The 19813-nt window shown below is 49.3% G+C and overlaps 1 protein-coding gene across 1 annotated transcript; it reads left to right on the forward strand.

Moving 5' to 3' along the window:
- Positions 1 to 1311: 1311 nt before the first annotated feature.
- Positions 1312 to 10098, forward strand: LOC147096689 (atypical kinase COQ8B, mitochondrial-like). Its single transcript, XM_085973280.1, has 4 exons — positions 1312 to 1990; positions 4027 to 4092; positions 5012 to 5098; positions 8416 to 10098. The coding sequence occupies exons 1-4, from the start codon at positions 1841 to 1843 to the stop codon at positions 8722 to 8724; spliced, it is 612 nt and encodes a 203-aa protein (XP_085829406.1). The 5' UTR covers positions 1312 to 1840; the 3' UTR covers positions 8725 to 10098.
- The last annotated feature ends 9715 nt before the right edge of the window (positions 10099 to 19813 follow it).

A 19813-nucleotide genomic window follows, 5' to 3' on the forward strand; every position in this document is an offset into this window, starting at 1 on the left:
CTTCGGCAGAATTCTGCATGTAGGGCTTCTATGTATGTTTTTCCCATTTAGTGTAGCTTTGGTGATTTAGCGGGCCCCATACTTCACTACCGTACAGTGCAATGGGCAGGATTATGCTGTCAAATATTTTGAGCCAGATTTTGATTGGGATTTGGATGTTGTAGAATTTTCTTTTTATTGCATATAGGGCTCTCTCTCTCTCTCTTTCTCTCTCTCCGTCTCTCTCTCTCTCTCTCCGTCTCTCTCTCTCTCCGTCTCTCTCTCTCTCTCTCCGTCTCTCTCTCTCTCTCTCTCTCTCCGTCTCTCTCTCTCTCTCTCTCCGTCCTCTCTCTCTCTCTCTCTCCGTCTCTCTCTCTCTCTCATCTCTCTCTCTCTCCGTCTCTCTCTCTCTCTCTCTCTCTCTCTCTCCGTCTCTCTCTCTCTCTCTCTCCGTCTCTCTCTCTCTCCGTCTCTCTCTCTCTCTCTCTCTCTCCGTCTCTCTCTCTCTCTCTCTCCGTCTCTCTCTCTCTCTCCGTCTCTCTCTCTCCGTCTCTCTCTCTCTCTCCGTCTCTCTCTCTCTCTCCGTCTCTCTCTCTCTCTCTCTCTCTCCGTCTCTCTCTCTCTCTCTCCGTCTCTCTCTGTCTCTCTCTCTCTCTCCGTCTCTCTCTCTCTCTCTCCGTCTCTCTCTCTCTGTCTCCGTCTCTCTCTCTCTGTCTCCGTCTCTCTCTCTCTGTCTCCGTCTCTCTCTCTCTCTCTCCGTCTCTCTCTCTCTCCGTCTCTCTCTCTCTCCGTCTCTCTCTCTCTCTCTCTCCGTCTCTCTCTCTCTCCGTCTCTCTCTCTCTCTCCGTCTCTCTCTCTCTCTCTCCGTCTCTCTCTCTCTCCGTCTCTCTCTCTCTCCGTCTCTCTCTCTCCGTCTGTCTCTCTCTCTCTCTCTCCGTCTCTCTCTCTCTCTCTCTCTCCGTCTCTCTCTCTCCGTCTCTCTCTCTCCGTCTCTCTCTCTCCGTCTCTCTCTCTCTCTCTCCGTCTCTCTCTCCGTCTCTCTCTCTCTCTCTCCGTCTCTCTCTCTCTCTCTCTCCGTCTCTCTCTCTCTCTCTCTCCGTCTCTCTCTCTCCGTCTCTCTCTCTCCGTCTCTCTCTCTCCGTCTCTCTCTCTCTCTCTCTCCGTCTCTCTCTCCGTCTCTCTCTCTCTCTCTCTCCCCCAGTCTCTCTGATCAGAAGCAGGAATCCTGTCTGATTTTTTTTGTCCCCCACCCTGATTTCTTTACACAGCGTTGCTAAGTTGTAATACCCCTACTGCCCCCCCCCCCAAATCAGGCATCAGCTAACCCGGGGACTTGTCTGGTTGTGTGTCTCATTTTTAATAATATGCGGCTGATTGTTGCTGGAAGTTTGTCTCGATGGGCAGGTGCCTGAGTCTCCAAGGTCAGGAAAAAGAAGGAAATAACTTGAGTTTCTCTCTTTTTTTTAAAGATTGTTCAGTTTTGATTTGTTAGCGTGTTATGACGGAGTGTGACGGGCAAATCATGCTTGACTGTATAAAACAGCGTGTCAGCACAAGCGGGAAAGAAAGTCGGTTCCTTTCAAAGCTGCCTGCTTCTAACCTGGAGTCAAAATTCAGCAGCATGTACAGTTTGCCAATTCCCTGACCACACCACAGTCATACTCCTTGAGGCTGTGTTTACTTAACAACCGGGAGAAATTGCAACTTTTAAGGGGAGACAGCTCCGCCTTAACCAAATAATACGCCGTGCTTCACACAGTGTAGCATTCTTATTCTCCTGAAACAGGAAAGAATTAGTCCTGAGCACCGTGAGTAATGCCACAGGAGATCCACTAGAGTGCGAGATCTCTTTTCCCGATTTATGAATCCTTGTTTCGGTAAAAGTTTTACGTTCCTTTTCCAGATCTGTTCCAGCATCCTTGAACTGTGTCTCCGCGAAGCTTTTGAGTTTAGGTTCATGCAGACTGACCCGAACTGGTCCAATTTCTTCTTTGATGTGGGGAAACAGAAGGTGCGTCACGTTTAACATTCCCCCCCACCACCCCTTCCTATTTCAGAATGTGTTCTCATTTCTGATGACCCCAAACTTTAATAGTTATTGTTTTCCTCCTCCTCTTCAGTTCCCTGTCTCCAGTCAGGAAGGGGGTGCGGGGGATGTCCCTCTGTGCAGTTGAGCTAAATTGTATTCCAGATTGTGTTTTGCTCCAAGGGTGTCAGCCGTCGCTCAGTCAGAAGGTCGTGGGTTCGAGTCCCACTCTGGAGACTTGAGTGCAAAATCCAGGCTGACACTCCCAGTGCAGTGCTGAGGGAGTGCCGCACTGGTCGCAGGTGCCGTCTTTCGGATGAGACGTTAAACCGAGGCCCCGTCTGCTCTCTCAGATGGGCACGAGATCCCACGGCCACTATTTCGAAGAAGAGCGGGGGGAGTTCTCCCCAGTGTCCAGGGGCCAATATTTATCCCTCAATCAACATCACTAAAAACAGATTGTCTGGTCTTTGCTGTTTGTGGGAGCTTGCTGTGCGCAAATTGGCTGCCGCGTTTCCTACATTACAACAGTGACTGCACTTCAAAAAGTACTTCAGTGGCGGTAAAGCGCTTTGGGACGTCCTGAGGTGGCGAAAGGCGCTGGAGAAATGCAAGTCTTTCTTTATCATCGAATCATTGAATAGTACAGCACACGAGTCTGTGCCAGGCTTTTTCGAAGAGCAATCCTTGCAATCTTTTTCTCCTTCAAGCATTTATCTAATTCCCTTTTGAAGGCTACTAACCACTTCGCTGCGTAAAAAGGTTTTTCCCCATGTCGCCTCTGGTTCTTTTGCCAATCGCCTTCAATCTGTGCCCTCTGGTTATCGACCCTTCAGCCATTGGAAACAGCTTCTCTTTATTTACTCTTATCTAAACCTGTCGTAATTTTGAACACCTCGATCAAATCTCCCCTTAGCCTTCTCCGCTCATACTTTGGCGCGTGGGAGATAGCGGAGAACCGTGAACCTCACCAGCCATGGCTCAGCGGGTAGCACTATCTCGCCTCCGAGTGAGAAGGTCGTGGGTTCAAGCCCCACTTGAGTGCAAAATCTAGGCTGACACTCCCAGTGCAGTGCTGAGGGAGTGCCGCACTGCCAGAGGTGCCATGTTTTGGATGAGACGTTAAACCGAGGCCCCGTCTGCCCTCTCAGGTGGATGTAAAAGATCCCACGGCAACTATTTCGAAGACGAGCAGAGGAGTTCTCCCCTGGTGTTCTGGGCCAATATTTATCCCTCAATCATTATCACTAAAAAAACAGATTATCTGGTCATTATCACATTGCTGTTTCCAATGGCTGAAGGGTCGATAACCAGAGGGCACAGATTGAAGGTGATTGGCGACATGAGGGAAAACCTTTTTACACAACGAGTGGTTAGTAAAGGGACAACAACCCCAGCTTCTCCAGTCTGTCCATATAACTGTAATCTTGGATCCCATGTGCTTCCTTTGTTACCGCGTGCTGCCACCTTCAAAGATTTGTGCACATATATCCCCAGGTCTCTCTGTTCGTGCACCCCCCTTTAGGACTGTACCATTTAGTTTATATTGCCTCTCCCCATTCTTCCTAACAAAACATATCGCCTCACACTTTCCTGCATTGAATTTCATCTGCCACGTGTCCACCCATTCCACCAGGCTGTCTCTGTCCTCTTGTAGTCTATTGCTACCTTCCTCACTGTTTACTACACTTTCTAAGTTTTGTGTCCTCTGCAAATTTCGAATTTGTGCCCTGTACACCCCCCACCACCCCCCCACCCCAAGTCCAAGTCATTGATGTATAAACAGCAGTGGTCCTAGTACTGAATCTTGTGGATTGCACTGTCTACCTTTCACCAGTCCGAAAAACAGCGGTTCACCACAACACTCTGTTTTCTGTCCATTAGCCAATGTTGTACCCATGCTGCGACTGCTCCTTTTATCCCATGGGCTTCAGTTTTGCTAACAAGCCTAACGTGTGGGCACTTTCTTTTATCCTACAGCATTGACGGTGAGAATTAACTTTTCATTTCTTGCCCGGCAGGTCACTTTATTGGATTTTGGAGCAAGTAGAGAATTTGGTAAAGAATTTACAGATGACTACATTGAGGTATGTGCACAGTTTCCATTCATTCCCGACTGAATGTTAAACACTTTAGTGGCTCACTTGGCAGAGCCGCTGTCGGTGGGATATTTGTGCGGTTGATTTCTCGCCCACCCAGCCAGCCACTTTTCACTCTGTCGACTCTTGAGTACGAAGGTTCAAATCCCGCTGCAGAGACTTGAGCACTTTTTTTGAAGTGCAGTCGCTGTTGTAGGAAAGGCGGCAGCCAACTTGCGCACAGCAAGCTCCCACAAACAGCAACGTGATAATGACCAGAGAATCTGTTTTTTAGTGATAATGATTGAGGGATAAATATTGGCCCCAGGACACCAGGGGAGAACTCCCCCCCCCCCCCCCCCCCTGCTCTTCTTCGAAATAGTGCCGCGGGATCTTTTACATCCACCTGAGAGAGCAGACGGGGCCTCGGTTTAACGTCTCATCCGAAACATGGCACCTCCGACAGTGCAGCGCTCCCTCAGCACTGCACTGGAGTGTCAGTGTCAGCCTAGATTTTGCACTCGGAAGTCTCTGGAGTGGGGCCTGAACCCACGACCTTCTAACTCGGAGGCGAGATAGTGCTACCCACTGAGCCACGGCTGACACGGTTCGATGAGGTTCACGGTTCTCCGCTATCTCCCACGCTCCAAAGTATGAACGACAGGACCTGCAGGGAAACATCCACATGGTACACTCGTGAAAATAGGACCTTTCTGTTGGGTTGGGGCTACCTGTTTCTACAAAGGATTGTACAGCGGAGCCCAAGGTACCACAGAGGCTAGTAGGGGAAAGCGACACAGTGGTCACACTCCCCCCACCCCCCCCCCCCCCCCCCCAAACAGGAGCAGAAACACCCGGTAAGTAGCAACGTGGCTCTTGCTTCCTTCCTCTTCGCTCCAGCTGTGATCTCCGATGTCTGTTCTTGCAGGTAGTCCGAGCAGCTGCTGACGGTGATCGGGAGAAAGTGCTACAGAAGTCCCGGGACTTGAAATTCCTCTCCGGCTACGAGACAAAGGCGAGTCCGAGATTCATTCATGGAGGGGGGGGGGGGCGAGTCCAGAACAAGGGGGCATAACCTTCAGATTAGAGCCAGGCCGTTCAGGGGTGATGTCAGGAAGCACTTCTTCACACAAAGGGTGGTGGAAATCTGGAACACTGTCCCCCAAAAAGTTGTTGAGGCTGTGGGGTGGGGTCAATTGAAAATTTCGAAACTGAGATGGGTAGATTTTTGTTGGGTAAGGGAATTAAGGGATACGGAACAAAGACGGGTGAATGGAGTTCCGACACAGATCAGCCGTGATCTCATTGAATGGCGGAACAGGCTCGAGGGGCTGAATGGCCTCCTCTTGTTCCAATGTCTGTCACTGCTCTGATTGCCTCCCCTTAGCTCCTATCCTGGGCGCGATTCGTGCGTTCTTCACTTTCAGGGATGGAAGGGGTGGAAAAGGATTGAAATGAAGGAGGAGGCGTTCAGTGTCCGCAACGTTGAATCATCGGAGGGTGGAGGGGGACGGGATGTCAGTTGTTATCACATTGACGCTGCCATTTGCTGAGGGTCAGAGCACCAGTTTTGCAGGCCTACCCTTCTGGTTGCCCACCTGATGCATTCCTGAGCTCAGCCACGCCAAGTGGAAACTGGGCGCTGTTGACCAGAGGGAAGAAATTGGCTCCAAAATTGGACACGATCCCAGGGCAGCCAGACTCAGGCTGGCGTTGGGCGTGACCTGGGAGGTAGTTGCCCAGCAACGTGGCACGGAGAGACAGAACAGGGACGAGGGGTTCCAGCTGTTTGTGCTAATGGTGAGTCGGAACCTGTGCTTCTTTTCAAATATTGAGCAGCTTAGTCGAAAGGTCTATTGTACAGGACGCTCCCACCAAGGCGAAAGCAGGCGAAGAGGAGGTAAATCATAGAATCATACAGGCACGATGTGCTGTATGATTGAAAGAGCTCTCCAATTAGTCCCACTCCCCCTGCTCTTTCCCCATAGCCCTGCATTTTTTTCCCCTTCAAGTATTTCTCCAATTCCCTTTTGCAAGTTACTATTGAATCTGCTTCCACCGCCCTTTCAGGCAGCGCGTTCCGGATCACAACAACTTGTGTAAAAAGATGTTTCCTCATGTCGCCTCTGGTTCTTTTGCAATTATCTTAAATCTGTGTCCGCTGGTTACCGACCTTTCTGCCACTGGAAACAGTTTCTCCTTATTTACTTTATGATAACCCCTCATGATTTTGAAATCCTCTATTAAATCTCCCCTTAACCTTCCCTTCTCCTCTGCTCTAAGGAGAACAATCCCAGCTTCTCCAGTCTCTCCACATCACTGAAGTCCCTCATCCCTGGTATCATTGTAGTAAATCTCCTCCGCACCCTCCCCAAGGACTTGACATCCTTCCTAAAGTGCGGTGCCCAGAATTGGACACAATTCTCCTGGTGAGGCCTAACCAGTGATTTTTAAAGAAGTTATGATTAGGTGTGACGTAAGAAAACTACTAGGCACTTGGTCTAAGCGTTAAACAAAGCTTTAATCAACTGTTTTCCAACATGGAGATCTAGTTGTGTCCTTCACTAGTTCCTGTTAAAGAATGTCCTGAGCAAGCTGGGCCCGTGCCCAAGTATTTATACTCTCCCTGGACAACGCCACCAGCAGGCCGCCCAGTATCATTTCATAAGTCATTTCCACACGAATGACAAGATTCATGTCAAGGTGGTTCCAAGCTTGGGCTTTGCAAAGCCCGTGGATTGTAGAAAGAAGGAAAGACTGAGGGAGGTCAGCAGCTCCGCCATTTTAACGCCATGGGAAAGATGAGTCGGAGAAGCAGATCGTCCGGACTCTCGGGTTCAGCACCGTTGAGAATGGAGGTTGGGGACGGCTGTGTCGGACGTTTACAGTTTAGGAGACGCAAGACGGGAACCTTCAGAGGAGTACTGACCATCGCAATTTCGATAGAACAGGGACAAGAAAGGTTGCGATGGAAAGAAAGAGACTTGAGCAGAGAGAAGGATTGTCTATCTGATGACGGGCTTTTTCTTTGTATTGTTACAAAGGAGGCTCCCCCAGATACGGGAGCAGTACTCGGAAAGCGAGGACGGCCAGAAGAGTTGTTGAGGGGAATGAAAGGGGTCTTTGCATGAAAGAAGAAACCAAACATTATGAATGTAGCTTCACCAAGAAAAGAGAGTTCCACTTGAGATCAGAGGAGATACCGAGGCAACCTGCATTTATGTAGCGCCTTTAACGTAGCAAAACGTCCCAAGGTGCTTCATAGAAGCGATTATCAAACAAAATTTGACACCGAGCCACATAAGGAGATATTAGGACAGGTGACCAAAAGCTTGGTCAAAGAGGTAGGTTGTTAAGGAGCGTCTTAAAGGAGGAGAGAGAGGCGGAGAGGTTTAGGGAGGGAATTCCAGAGCTCGGGGCCCAGGCAGCTGAAGGCACGGCCGCCAATGGCGGAGCGATTAAAATCGGGGGATGCGCAAGAGACCAGAATTGGAGGAGTGCAGCGATCTCGGAGGGTTGTAGGGGCTGGAGGAGGTTACGGAGATAGGGAGGGGGCGAGGCCGTTGAGGGATTTGAAAAAAAGCATGGGAATCTTAAAATCGAGGGAACGAATGTAGTGATGGGTGAACGAGACTCGGTGCAAGTTAGGACACAGGGGCAGCAGAGTTTTGGAGGAGCTCACGTTTACGGAGGGTGAAAGATGGGAGGCCGGCCAGCAATGCGTTGGAGGTAACTGGGCGGGGATGAGGGTTTCAGCTGCAGGTGAGCTGAGGCAAGGGCAGAGAGGGGCAATGTTACGGAGGTCTTGGTGATGGAGCGGATATGGAGTCGGAAGCCAAGAATGTCATAGAAACATAGAAGATAGGAGCAGGAGTAGGCCATTCGGCCCCTTGAGCCTGCTCCGCCATTCAATATGATCATGGCTGATCATCCAAACTCAGTACCCTGTCCCTGCCTTCTCCCCGTATCCCTTGATCCCTTTAGCCTTAAGAAATATATCCAACTCCTTCTTGAATATATTTAATGAATTGGCCTCAACTGCCTTGTGTGGCAGAGAATTCCACAGGTTCACCACTCTCTGGGTGAAGAAATTCCTCCTCATCTCAGTCCTAAATGGTCTGTGACCCCTGGTTCTGGACTCCCCCGCCATCGGGAACATCCTTCCTGCATCTAGTCTGTCTAGTCCGGTTAGAATTTCAGTTGATGAAGGGTGGGGGTGGAGCTGTCAAAGGTGCGGAGGGGACGGAGCTGCGGCTGGTTGCACTTGCAAGAGACACGAGGTTACTTTGCCTCTGGCGCGCTGATGGAACCGGTCTGCTGTGCTGTTTTCAGGTGTTTGAGGATGCTCACATCGACGCGGTCATGATCCTCGGAGAGGCGTTTGCTCGGCCTCAATGCTTCAACTTTGGGGCTCAGAACACCACGCGCCGGATCCAGAACCTGATCCCAGTGATGCTGAAGCACAGGCTGACTCCACCTCCCGAGGAATCCTACTCCCTCCATCGCAAAATGGCCGGCTCCTTCCTCATCTGCTCCAAACTGCAAGCCGCCATCCCTTGCAAGGAGATGTTCGACCAGATCTATGCCAGATATTTGAACCAAGCGGAACAGGAGCTGGTTAAGACGCAGCAATGTAAATAGCCAGGGTTGGCCGAGGTGCAGAGAGACGTGTTGGGAGGGAAAGAAAAGAACTGACTGGATGCATCCTTTTTGTGAAACATTTTATAGGTGGGTTCTGGCTACTGCTGCATGTGGAATCTACGCTGTCGGATTTGCCTTCTGTCCCTCTGTGCCCTTCTATCTCTCTGGGTCCGGTCGAACACTACACGTCTAGAATGATGCTGGACCGTTTACTGTCTCTTTTAAGCCCATTGGGTGAGAAGTCTTTGAACGTCGAACGGTCTGAAGTCTGGATCATTAAGCAGCAAGTCCACGTGTCCGTGTGAGAACGGTTTCTTTAAAAAAAAATAAAATACATAATGAATATTTAATAAATGGGAAATGCCGCTGTGAATCTTATTTTGGATAGATTGTGGTATGAAACAAAGAAAGACTTGCATTTCTGCAGCGCCTTTCACGACCTCAGGACGTCCCAAAGCGCTTTACAGCCAATGAAGTACTTTTTGAAGTGTGGTCGCTGTTGTAATGTAGGAAACGGAGCAGCCAATTTGCGCACAGCAAGGTCCCACAAACAGCAATGTGATAATGACCGGATAGTCTGTTTTTTAGTGATGTTGGCTGAGGGATTAGTATTGGCCCCAGGACACCGGGGAGAACTCCCCCCTGCTCTTCAAAATAGTGCCATGGAATTGTTTACGTTCACCTGAGAGGGCAGACGGGGCCTCATCCGAAAGACAGCACCTCCGACGGTGCAGCACTCCCTCGGTACCGGCACTGGGAGTGTCGGCCTGGATTATGGGCTCAAGTCTCCAGAGTGGGGCTCGAACCTACAACCCGCTGACTGAGCCACGACTGACACCGACTACATCCAGGGGCAAGGATGGATGTTGAGGTGTGTGTGTGTATGGGGGAGCGTACCAGTGACTATTCCATCATGTGGTGATTCCTAAATCTACAATCCTGATCATGTTACAGCACCTCGCCCTCCCCGCTCTATCCCAGGTGTGTGTGTATGGGGGAGCGTACCAGTGACTATTCCATCATGTGGTGATTCCTAAATCTACAATCCTGATCATGTTACAGCACCTCGCCCTCCCCGCTCTACCCCAGGTGTGTGTGTATGGGGGAGCGTACCAGTGACTATTCCAGCATGTGGTGATTCCTAAATATACAATCCTGATCATGTTACAGCACCTCGCCCTCACGCTCTACCCCAGGTGTGTGTGTATGGGGGAGCGTACCAGTGACTATTCCAGCATGTGGTGATTCCTAAATATACAATCCTGATCATGTTACGGCACCTCGCCCTCCCCGCTCTACCCGCGGTGTACAGGACCGGCTCGTTCGCATTTCCATTTCACCCTCCACTTAATAAAAGTTCTTTTGACCTCTTGAGTTTGAGATGAATGAATTGTTTTCCTCTTGCAAGGTTATAATATTTTACTGTGCTGCTGATTTTGCACTTGGCAAGACGCAATACTACAAATCTGTTCAGGCAACATCTGTATTTTTTTAATTACAAGTGTTAACATTTCAGGTATGACCCTTTGTTGTTGATATACGGATAAGGAAGGATATACTTGCCATAGAGAGAGTGCAACAAAGGTTCACCAGACTGGTTCCTGGGATGGCGGGACTGTCCTACGAGGAGAGATCGAGTAGACTAGGCCTATATTCTCTCGAGTTTAGAAGAATGAGAGGTGATCGCATTGAAACATACAAAATTCTTACAGGGCTTGACAGGGTAGATGCAGGGAGGATGTTTCCCCCTGGCTGGGGAGTCTAGAACCAGGGGTCACAGTCTCAGAATAAGGGGTTGGCCATTTGGGACTGAGATGAGGAGAAATGTATTCACTGAGGGCGGTGAATCTTTGGAATTTTCTACCTCAGAGGGCTGTGGAGGCTCAGTCGTTGAGTATATTCAAGGCTGAGATCGATAGATTTTTGGTTACTAAGGGATATGGGGATAGTGCAGGAAAGTGGATTTGAGGTCGAAGATCAGCCATGATCTCATTGAATGGCAGAGCAGGCTCGAGGGGCCGAATGGCTGACTCCAGCTCCTTATGTTCTTCTATCTAAAACATTGACTCCATTCACTTTCCTTACAGAGGCTGCCTGACCTGTGTCTGTCCCAACATTTAGCAGGAGTTGCTCTTTGCTGATGGATGAAGTGTGCAAATTCTTTTCTACCCTCCCCTTTTAATTATTTCCGTGACTGGTTTAAATCGGTGCCCCCCACCCCCCCTCGTTGCCGGCCAGCGGAAACAATCTGTTTCTATTTATTTCATGACCCTTTGGAGCCTTGGAAAACCTCCCATCAGCTCGCCAATTGGCTTTCCAGCTCCGGGGGGGGGGGGGGGAAAGTCATGTCCACTCGGGGGTTGTTGGAAGTTGGGAAGTGCCCACGGGGGCAAACTCTGCCCCTCGGGTGGGGGAGGAAATTAAAACAAGAATGTCTTGCGAGAAGATATTAATGCTTCATAAAAGCTCGCTTCTGTAAAGTGCGACCTTGTTGAATTATTGGCAAGGGACATGCCTCAATCATGAAATGAAATGTTGAAACCTTCCAATATTTAAGTGCTCACTTAAAGCTCGTCCTTCAATAAAGAGCGAGGGAGAGATCCACCTGCACAACATCATGCTCTTAAGCCGCTGTAAGATTTGAAGTGTTTGACATAACGTGGCTGCCAGTGCAGGTTGAACCGATGATTGTATCGAGAAATCCACCCATCGGCCATCTGTTACTGGAGCTCCGCTCCATCCGAGACCTCTTATCCCTCTCTTGGTTTCTTTGAGCTGCTTTGGAAATGCACCAAGATTATATCGTCGTGATATTTCATCTGCAGTCTGCAATTTACAAGAGAACTGTTGGGGCAGACTAACCGAGAGGCTGAGAGAGGAACGAGAGAGACTGGAGAAGAGGAACAAGAAAAACAGAATATTTTTTAAATGGTGAGAAACTTTCAAATGTTGGTGTTCAGAGAGATTTGGGCGTCCTCGTGCAAGAAACACAGAAAGCTAGCATGCAGGTACAGCAAGCAATAAGGAAGGCAAATGGCATGTTGGCCTTTATTGTAAAGGGGGTTGGAGTATAAGAGTGAGGAAGTCTTGCTCCAATTGTACAGGGCCTTGGTGAGACCACACCTGGAGTACTGGGCACAGTTTTGGTCTCCTTATCTAAGGAAGGATATTCTTGCCTTGGAGTCTGATGCGCCATCAATTACTCCAAAGACTGAGGTTAAGCGAGTAACAACCAGGCTTTTATTAACTAAAGAATGAAGGTCTAGTCTCGAGTGGTCGACCCGTCCAGAATACTAAGGGACTGGGAGGTAGTCACTTATATACCTGGAATAGTGGGAGGAGTCAGCCGAGGCATGTCCAGACCTGTACCTAGTGGAATACACATACACATACAGACAGGTATAACAGTGGTTTACCACAGAGGCGGTGCAACGAAGGTTCACTAGATTGATTCCTGGGGTGAGAGGGCTGTCCTATGAGGAGAGATTGTGTAGAATGGGCCGATACTCTCTGGAGTTTAGAAGAATGAGAGGTGATCTCATTGAAACATACAAGATTCTGAAGGGGGATTGACAGGGTAGATGCTGAGAGGTTGCTTCCCCTGGCTGGAGTGTCTAGAACTAGGGGTCACAGTCTCAGAATAAGGGGTCGGCCATTTAAGACCGAGATGAGGAGGAATTTCTTCACTCAGAGGGTGGTGAATCTTTGGAATTCTCTGCCCCAGAGGGCTGTGGAGGCTCAGTCGTTGAGTATATTCAAGGCTGAGATCGATAGATTTTTGGACTCTAGGGGAATCAAGGGATATGGAGATCGGACGGGAAAGTGGAGTTGAGGTCGATGATCAGCCATGATCTTATTGAATGGCGGAGCAGGCTCAAGGGGCCGTATGGCCGACTCTTATTCCTTATGTTCTAAGAGAGACTGGAGAATCTGGGATTGTTCTCCTTAGAGCCGAGACGGTTAAGGGGAGATTTAATAGAGGTGTTCAAAATTTTGAGTAAATCGAGAGAAACGGTTTCCATTGGCAGGAGGGGTCAGTAACCAGAAGTCACAGCTTTAAGATCATTGGTAGAAGAACAGGAGGGGAGATGAGAATTTTTTTGAATACAGTAAGTTGGGATCGGGAACGCGCTGCCTGAAAGGGCGGTGGAAGCCGATTCAATAGTAACTTTCCAAAGCTGGATAAATACTGGAAAAGGAAAATTTTGCAGGGCAGTGGGGAAAGAGATGGGGAGTGGGACTGATCTTTCAAAGAGCCGGCACAGACACGATGGGCCGAATGGCCGCCTACTGTGCTGTATCATTCTATGAAGAGCAGATGTTTGGCCAATCGAGTGATGCAGCATACAGTCAAACAGCCCAGAAAGTCCCAGGTTCAATCTGTGCTAAGTTGGGCATTAGAGGTGCTAGAGTGGACCTCCGCACCCTTGGGCTGGGGCGGGGGGGACGATGGGAAGAAATCAGCCTAAAGTTCCTGCTTCTGATCACTGTCTATTGACCCTTTGTCGGATAATGCACGTGTTTGGACACGGTGGGGCTCAGCTGTGATGTGGTTTCTCCCCCTTTTCCACCGTGGGCTCACAACAACAACATGCCTTTAGCACCATAGGTGGCTGACAAAGCCCTAAGCTCTGGAAATCCCTCCCTAAACCTCTCCGCCTCTCTACATCTCATTCCTCCTTTAAGACGCTCCTTAACTACAGTGTCAGCCATGGCTCAGTTGGTAACACACTCTGAGTCAGAAGGTTGTGGGTTCGAGTCCCACTCCAGAGACTTGAGCACAAAAATCTAGGCTGACACTCCAGTGCTGCACTCTGAGGTGCCGTATTTCGAATGTGATGTTATACCGAAGCCCCGTCTGCTCTCTCGGGTAGATGTTAAAGATCCCAGGGCAGTATTTCGAAGAAGAGCAGGGGAGTTCTCACTGGTTTCCTGGTCCAATATTTATCCCTCAACCAACATAAGAAAAATAGATGATCTGGCCATTATCACATTGCTGTTTGTGGGAGCTTGCTGTGCGCAAATTGGCTGCCGCGTTTCCCACATTACAACAGTGACTCCACTTCAAAAAGTACTTCATTGCCTGTAAAGCGCTTTGAGACGTCCGGTGGTCGTGAAAGGCGCTGTAGAAATGCAAGTCTTTCTTTAAAACCGACCTCTTTGACCGAGCTTTTGGTCACCTGCCCTAATATCTCCTTATGTGCCTCGGTGTCAAATTCTGTTTGATTTACGCTGCTGTGAAGGGCCTTGGGACGTCTTACTAGTTTAAAGGCGCTGTTTAAATACAAGTTACTGCTTTTGCTAACCCTTTTTGGTACTGTAGGAATAAGGCATACTAATAGAAAGAGAACAATGTATCTGAAAGGGAACTGAATGTGGGCATCCCTAACCTGTTAACAAGATCTGTTTCTAATAATTAATATCACACTGTGACATGGTTTTCAGAGTAAATAGGAAGCTCCCAAGAACTCCCTATGAAGTCTCCAGTGATTTTATTTTTTTTGCCAGTTGTTACAGATGGCAATGATTCATTTACTCTTGTCTCCTAGAAGAGTTAAGTATTTGACCTGTAGAACCACTCGAGTCAAACTGCACAGTGATTGCGTAAATTCGACCCACACGTCCAGTAAATCACGCAGGAAAATGCACAGTCAGAGACATCGGCCACAAGCTCATCTGTGCTCTCGCTGTTTGCCCAGTGATGGCCTCGGGCAAGACTCCTCGCAGGGAATGGAGGTTTACAGCAAGGTGTGAGCTGGCTGCGTGACCTGCATTTTGTTCTCGAGCCCTCCCCTCCCTCCCCCAACGCTCTCTTGCTTGGGTACAGTATCACAAGCACTAGTACCTCGCAGGCGTGGCCTTTCTATATATACTGGAGCTTAACGAAAGAAAGAGTTTGCAGGCTCAGGACGTCCCAAAGCGCTTCACAACCAATGCAGCACTTTTTTTCAAGGTGTGGTCACTGTTGTAATGTAAGGAAATGCTGCAGCCAAATTGTGCACAGCAAGATCCCGCAAGCAGCAATGAGATAAGGACCAGATAAGAGGGTCACTAATAAAGACAGTCGCTAATAAATCCAATAGGGAATTCAGGAGAAACTTCTTTACCCAGAGAGTGATGAGAATGTGGAACTCGCTGCCACAGGGAGTGGTTGAGGTGAATAGTATAGATGCATTTAAGGGGAAGCTAGATAAACACATGAGGGAGAAAGGAATAGAAGGATATGCTGATGGGGTGAGATGTTGAGGAGGTGGGAGGAGGCTTGTGTGGAGCATAAAGACCGGCACGGACCTGTTGGGCTGAATGGCCTGTTTCTGAGCTGTAAATTCTATGTAATCTGTTTAAGTGATGTTGGTTTTAGACAGGAGCAAAAGTGAGGTTTTAGACGGGGAGGATTTAGACGGCGAGGTTTTAGTCGGGGAGGATTTAGACAGTATCAATAGACTGTTTGATCATTAAGGTTATCTCAGCTAGACTGGATTCTGTCATTAACACGCGTACTTTCCAGCAGAGCTCGTTCGACAGCGATAAGGGATGCGGAATCCCGGCTGATTTTATTGTTGCCTGGAGTGGAGGCAAATTCTCGGGCCCGAGCTGAAACCGGCACAGAGCGGGAATCAAACCCTGGGGTCTTTGGGTGTGTCGGGTCCTCACAGTATTCCACCAAACTCTCACGTATCTGCACATAGGCTCCCAGTGCTGACACTCTGCCCACCCTCCAGCCTCTGTTCCAGCCCCATACACCCTGCGCTGTGATCTGACACTTAACCAGTTTTTGGCTAACTTCCTCCTAGAATGGAACAGTTCTCTCCCTCGATTTAGTGATGACTCCGTGTGTCTGGGACGCTGAATTCCTGTTATCTCCACAAAAGCCAACAAACCCGTTAATAGTGAAGTAAGTCTTTTCATTGCATGACTCAACCTCCCTTGGGGGGGGGGGGGGGCTCGTAGTTCTTTCTGTTTTGGTGACTATAAACAGCCGTGATTCCCACGGCTAGACTGCTAGGTGTTTTGTTTCGATACATATAAGAACATAAGACGTAGGAACAGGAGGAGGCCATTTGGCCCCTCGAGCCTGCTCCGCCATTCAATAAGATCATGGCTGATCTGATCTTGGCCTCAACTCCACTTCCCTGCCCCCTCCCCATAACCCTCGACTCCCTTATCGTTCAAAAATCTGTCAATCTGCACCTTAAATATATTCAATGACTCCGCCTCCACAGCTCTCTGGGGAAGAGAATTCCAAAGATTCACGACCCTCCGAGAAGAAATTCCTCCTCATTTCCGTTTTAAATGGGTGCCCCCTTATTCTGAAACTATGCCCCCTAGTTCTAGATTCCCCCACGAGGGGAAACATCCTCTCTGCATCTACCCTGTCAAGCCCTTTCAGAATCTTAATATGTTTCCATAAGATCACCTCTCATTCTTCTAAACTCCAATGAGTATAGGCCCAACCTGCTCAACCTTTCTTCATAAGTCAACCCCTTCATCTCAGGAATCAACCTCGTGAGCCTTCTCTGAACTGCCTCCAATGCAAGTATATCCTTCCTTAAATAAGGAGACCAAAACTGTGCGCAGTACTCCAGGTGTGGTCTCACCAATGCCCTGTACAGTTGTAGCAGGACTCCCCTGCTTTTATACTCCATCCCCTTTGCAATAAAGGCCAACATTCCATTTGCCTTCCTAATGACTTGCTGTGATTCATGTACAAGGACCCCCAGATCCCTCTGTACCTCAGCATTTTGTAATCTCTCCCTATTTAAATAATAATTTGCGGAGTTTTACTTGGAGCTGGTGTACTTGGTCTCATCCATTGTCTCTTGGCCATCCCCCCCCCCCCCCCCCCGGCCAGGATCACCGCGGTCTGGATCTCCCGGGAGCTGGTGATCGAGCGCTCGTCGTCACGGACCGGGGGGGGGGGCGGGGCAATCTTCACCCGTGATGAGCTAGAAAACATCGTTTGCAAAGGAAATCCTGCCGTGGCTCAGTGGGCAGCACCCTCGCCTCCGGGTCAGAAGATTGTGGGTTCCAGTCCCACTCCAGAGACTTGAGCACAGAATCCAGGCCGACACTCCCAGTGTGGTGCTGAGGGAGTGCTGAACTGTCGGAGGTGCCGTCTTTCGGATGAGACGTTAAACCGAGGCCCCGTCTGCTCTCTCAGGTGGACGTAAAAGATCCCGCGGCCACTATTTCGAAGGCGTGATATGGGGATGAATCTGACTATCAAAAGGGGATTGGATACATGCTTGATGAGGAAAGATTTTCAGGGCTATGGAGAAAGACTAAATTGATAATCATAGAAAATTACAGCACGGAAGGAGGCCATTTCGGCCCATCGTGTCCGCGCCGGCCAACAAAGAGCCATCCAGCCTAATCCCACTTCCCAGCTCTTGGTCCGTAGCCCTGCAGGTTACAGCATCCCAAGGGCACATCCAAGTACTTTTTAAATGTGGTTAGGGTTTCTGCCTCTACCACCCTTTCAGGCAGTGAGTTCCAGACCCCCACCACCCTCTGGGTGAAGAAATTTCCCCTCAAATCCCCTCTAAACCTTCCACCAATTACTTTAAATCTGTGCCCCCTGGTTTTTGACCCCTCTGCTAAGGGAAATAGGTCCGTTCTATCCACAGGCATAAAGGGCTGAATGGCCTCCTTCTGTGCTGTGAGATTCTCCGATAATCTAAACAGTCATCTGCCCAGAATGTGACACAATCAGCCGAGCCCATGCGGGACAAGGACACAGAAACCCCCCCCCCCCCATCAAATACTTGATCCTCATTCTGTCACCCTCAGTTGCAGCCACGGTGTGCTATTAATGCCCGTTAAAAATCCAATTGCTAGCTGCAGACAGTGGCAGTATTTCTTCTTTTATGGCATACTTCTTGAGAGGTGAAGGATGGCGGTGCTGGGTTTATATTTTTTCTCCACTTGTTGCCAGGGTAACCGTTCAGCACTCGGCTGTGGGGTTACGACAAGAGAAATGTGAAGCTCGCACTCGCTTGAACCAGAGGAGCCTGCATTAGCACAGAGCCCTCATCACCTCTCATCAAACGTCCCAAAGCCATTCACTTACAATGAGATACTTCGAAGTGCAGAAGAGAACGCGGCAGCCATTTTGCGCACAGCAAGGTCCCGCAAAAACAGTGCGCCCAATGACCCATTGTGGTCACCATGGTGGTGACGGTTGAGGAAGGAGTGTTGGCCCAGGGCAGCGGGAGGACTCCCTGCTCCTCTTCAAATAGAACTGTGGGCTCCTTAACATCCACTTGAACTGCCGGAACAGGTCGACGGGCACCTGTGGCAGTGTAGCCCTCCCTTGGTACTGGACTGCAGTATCAGCCTAGATCGTGCGCTCAGGAGGGCTCGTCACAGCCACATGATCATACTGAGCAAGAGTAAGCTGATCAGCCCGTGGCTCAGTGGGCCGCACTCTCTCGCCTCTGGAGACAGATGGTTGTGGGTACGAGTCCCACTCCAGAGACTTGAGCACAAAAATCCAGACCGACACTCCCAGTGCAGTGCTGAGGGAGTGCTGCGCTGTCGGAGGTGTCGTCTTTCGGATGAGACGTTAAACCGAGGCCCCGTCTGCCCTCTCAGGTGGACGTAAAAGATCCCAGGGCAGTATTTCGAAGAAGAGCAGGGGGAGTTCTCACCGGTGTCCTGGGGCCAATATTTATCCCTCAACCAACATAACAAAAACAGATGATCTGGTCATTATCACATTGCTGTTTGTGGGAGCTTGCTGTGCGCAAATTGGTTGCCGCGTTTCCCACATTACAACAGTGACTACACTTCAAAAAGTACTTAATTGGCTGTAAAGCGCTTTGGGACATCCGGTGGTCGAGAAAGGCGCTACAGAAATGCAAATTCTTTCTTTCTTCGGAAAAGGAGGAGGAGGAAATTGATTTGGGAGGAGAGGGTGGGGGTGGGAATTCAGGCCACGAACAGAATCCCATGGAGGAGCAAAGGAATTTGGGAGTCCGTGTACACAAATCACTAAAAGCTAGTGGGCACTGGGCAGATTAAAAAAAGCACTCAAAAAGGCTAAGGGAATGTTGGCCTTTAACTCAAGGTGGCTGCAATACAAAGGGGGAGGGAGTTATGCTTCAGTTGTTACGGGGCCTTGGTCAGACCCCACCTGGAGTAACTGCGTTCAGTCCTGGGCGCCGCGCCTCAGGAAGGATATATTGGCCTTGGAATGGGCGCAGCTTAGATGTGTCATAAATCGCAACTTCTGCAGGAAGTACTACTGAACGGCCAGCTGAGGGCGCTGCCCGAGGAGTATAAATACTCGGGCGTGGGCCCACCTTGGCCAGAGACAGTCTGGAAACAGGAAGCTAGTGACTACTAACTAGACCTCCATGTTTTGTTACAAGTCAATTAAAGCCTTGCTTTATGTACACCCAAGTGCACAGTGAGTCTTTATTACGTCAATATGCATCTATGCTATTCGCCTCAACCACTCCCTGTGTGTTTAAGATGATAAACAGATCTGGTAGGATAGATGCAGAGAAGCTGTTTCCTCCTGTGGGGCGGGGGGGGGGGCGGGGTGGGTAGTCTAGAACAAGGAGCCACAATCTTAAAATTAGAGCCAGGCCGTTCAGTAGTGAAATCAGGAAGCACTTCTTCACACAAAGGGTAGTGAAAATGTGGAATTCTGAAAGACTGTGGATACTGGGGGGTCAATTAAAATGTTTAAGACTGAGATTGAAAGAGATATGGAGCTAAAGCGGGTCAGTGGAGTTGAGGTACAGATACAGCCATGATCTGATTGAATGGCGGAACAGGCTCGAGGGGCTGAACGGCCTCCTCCTGTTCCTGTGTAAATCAGTTTAAAGGCCACCACAGTATTTAGTGGGCGTGCAATGCAGATGAAATCGCCGTCACCTCGAACAGTATGTTCAATTTAACATTAAATTTGCAACGCCACATAATTCATAACCAAAGGAACTCCTTTACTGCCCTCGAGAGCAGATTTGCAGATAGCTATATCTCCTGGGACCCAGCCTATCAACAGTACAAAGGTGTATGTAGATCAGTGCTGTAGCACACCATTATATAAAAAAAAGGAATTAACTCTTCCCCTGCCGTG

The sequence above is a fragment of the Somniosus microcephalus genome, chromosome 34, assembly GCF_052327205.1.
Source record: "Somniosus microcephalus isolate GS21.2 chromosome 34, FLI_Smic_1.0, whole genome shotgun sequence".
Classification (NCBI taxonomy): Eukaryota; Metazoa; Chordata; class Chondrichthyes; order Squaliformes; family Somniosidae; genus Somniosus; species Somniosus microcephalus.

Coding starts and splice junctions, on each gene's coding strand:
- LOC147096689 (XM_085973280.1), top strand. CDS start 1,841: ATGAATCCTTGTTTCGGTAAAAGTTTTACGTTCCTTTTCCAGATCTGT. Junction 1,991..4,026: donor TTGATGTGGGGAAACAGAAG/GTGCGTCACGTT, acceptor CTTGCCCGGCAG/GTCACTTTATTGGATTTTGG. Junction 5,099..8,415: donor TCTCCGGCTACGAGACAAAG/GCGAGTCCGAGA, acceptor TGCTGTTTTCAG/GTGTTTGAGGATGCTCACAT.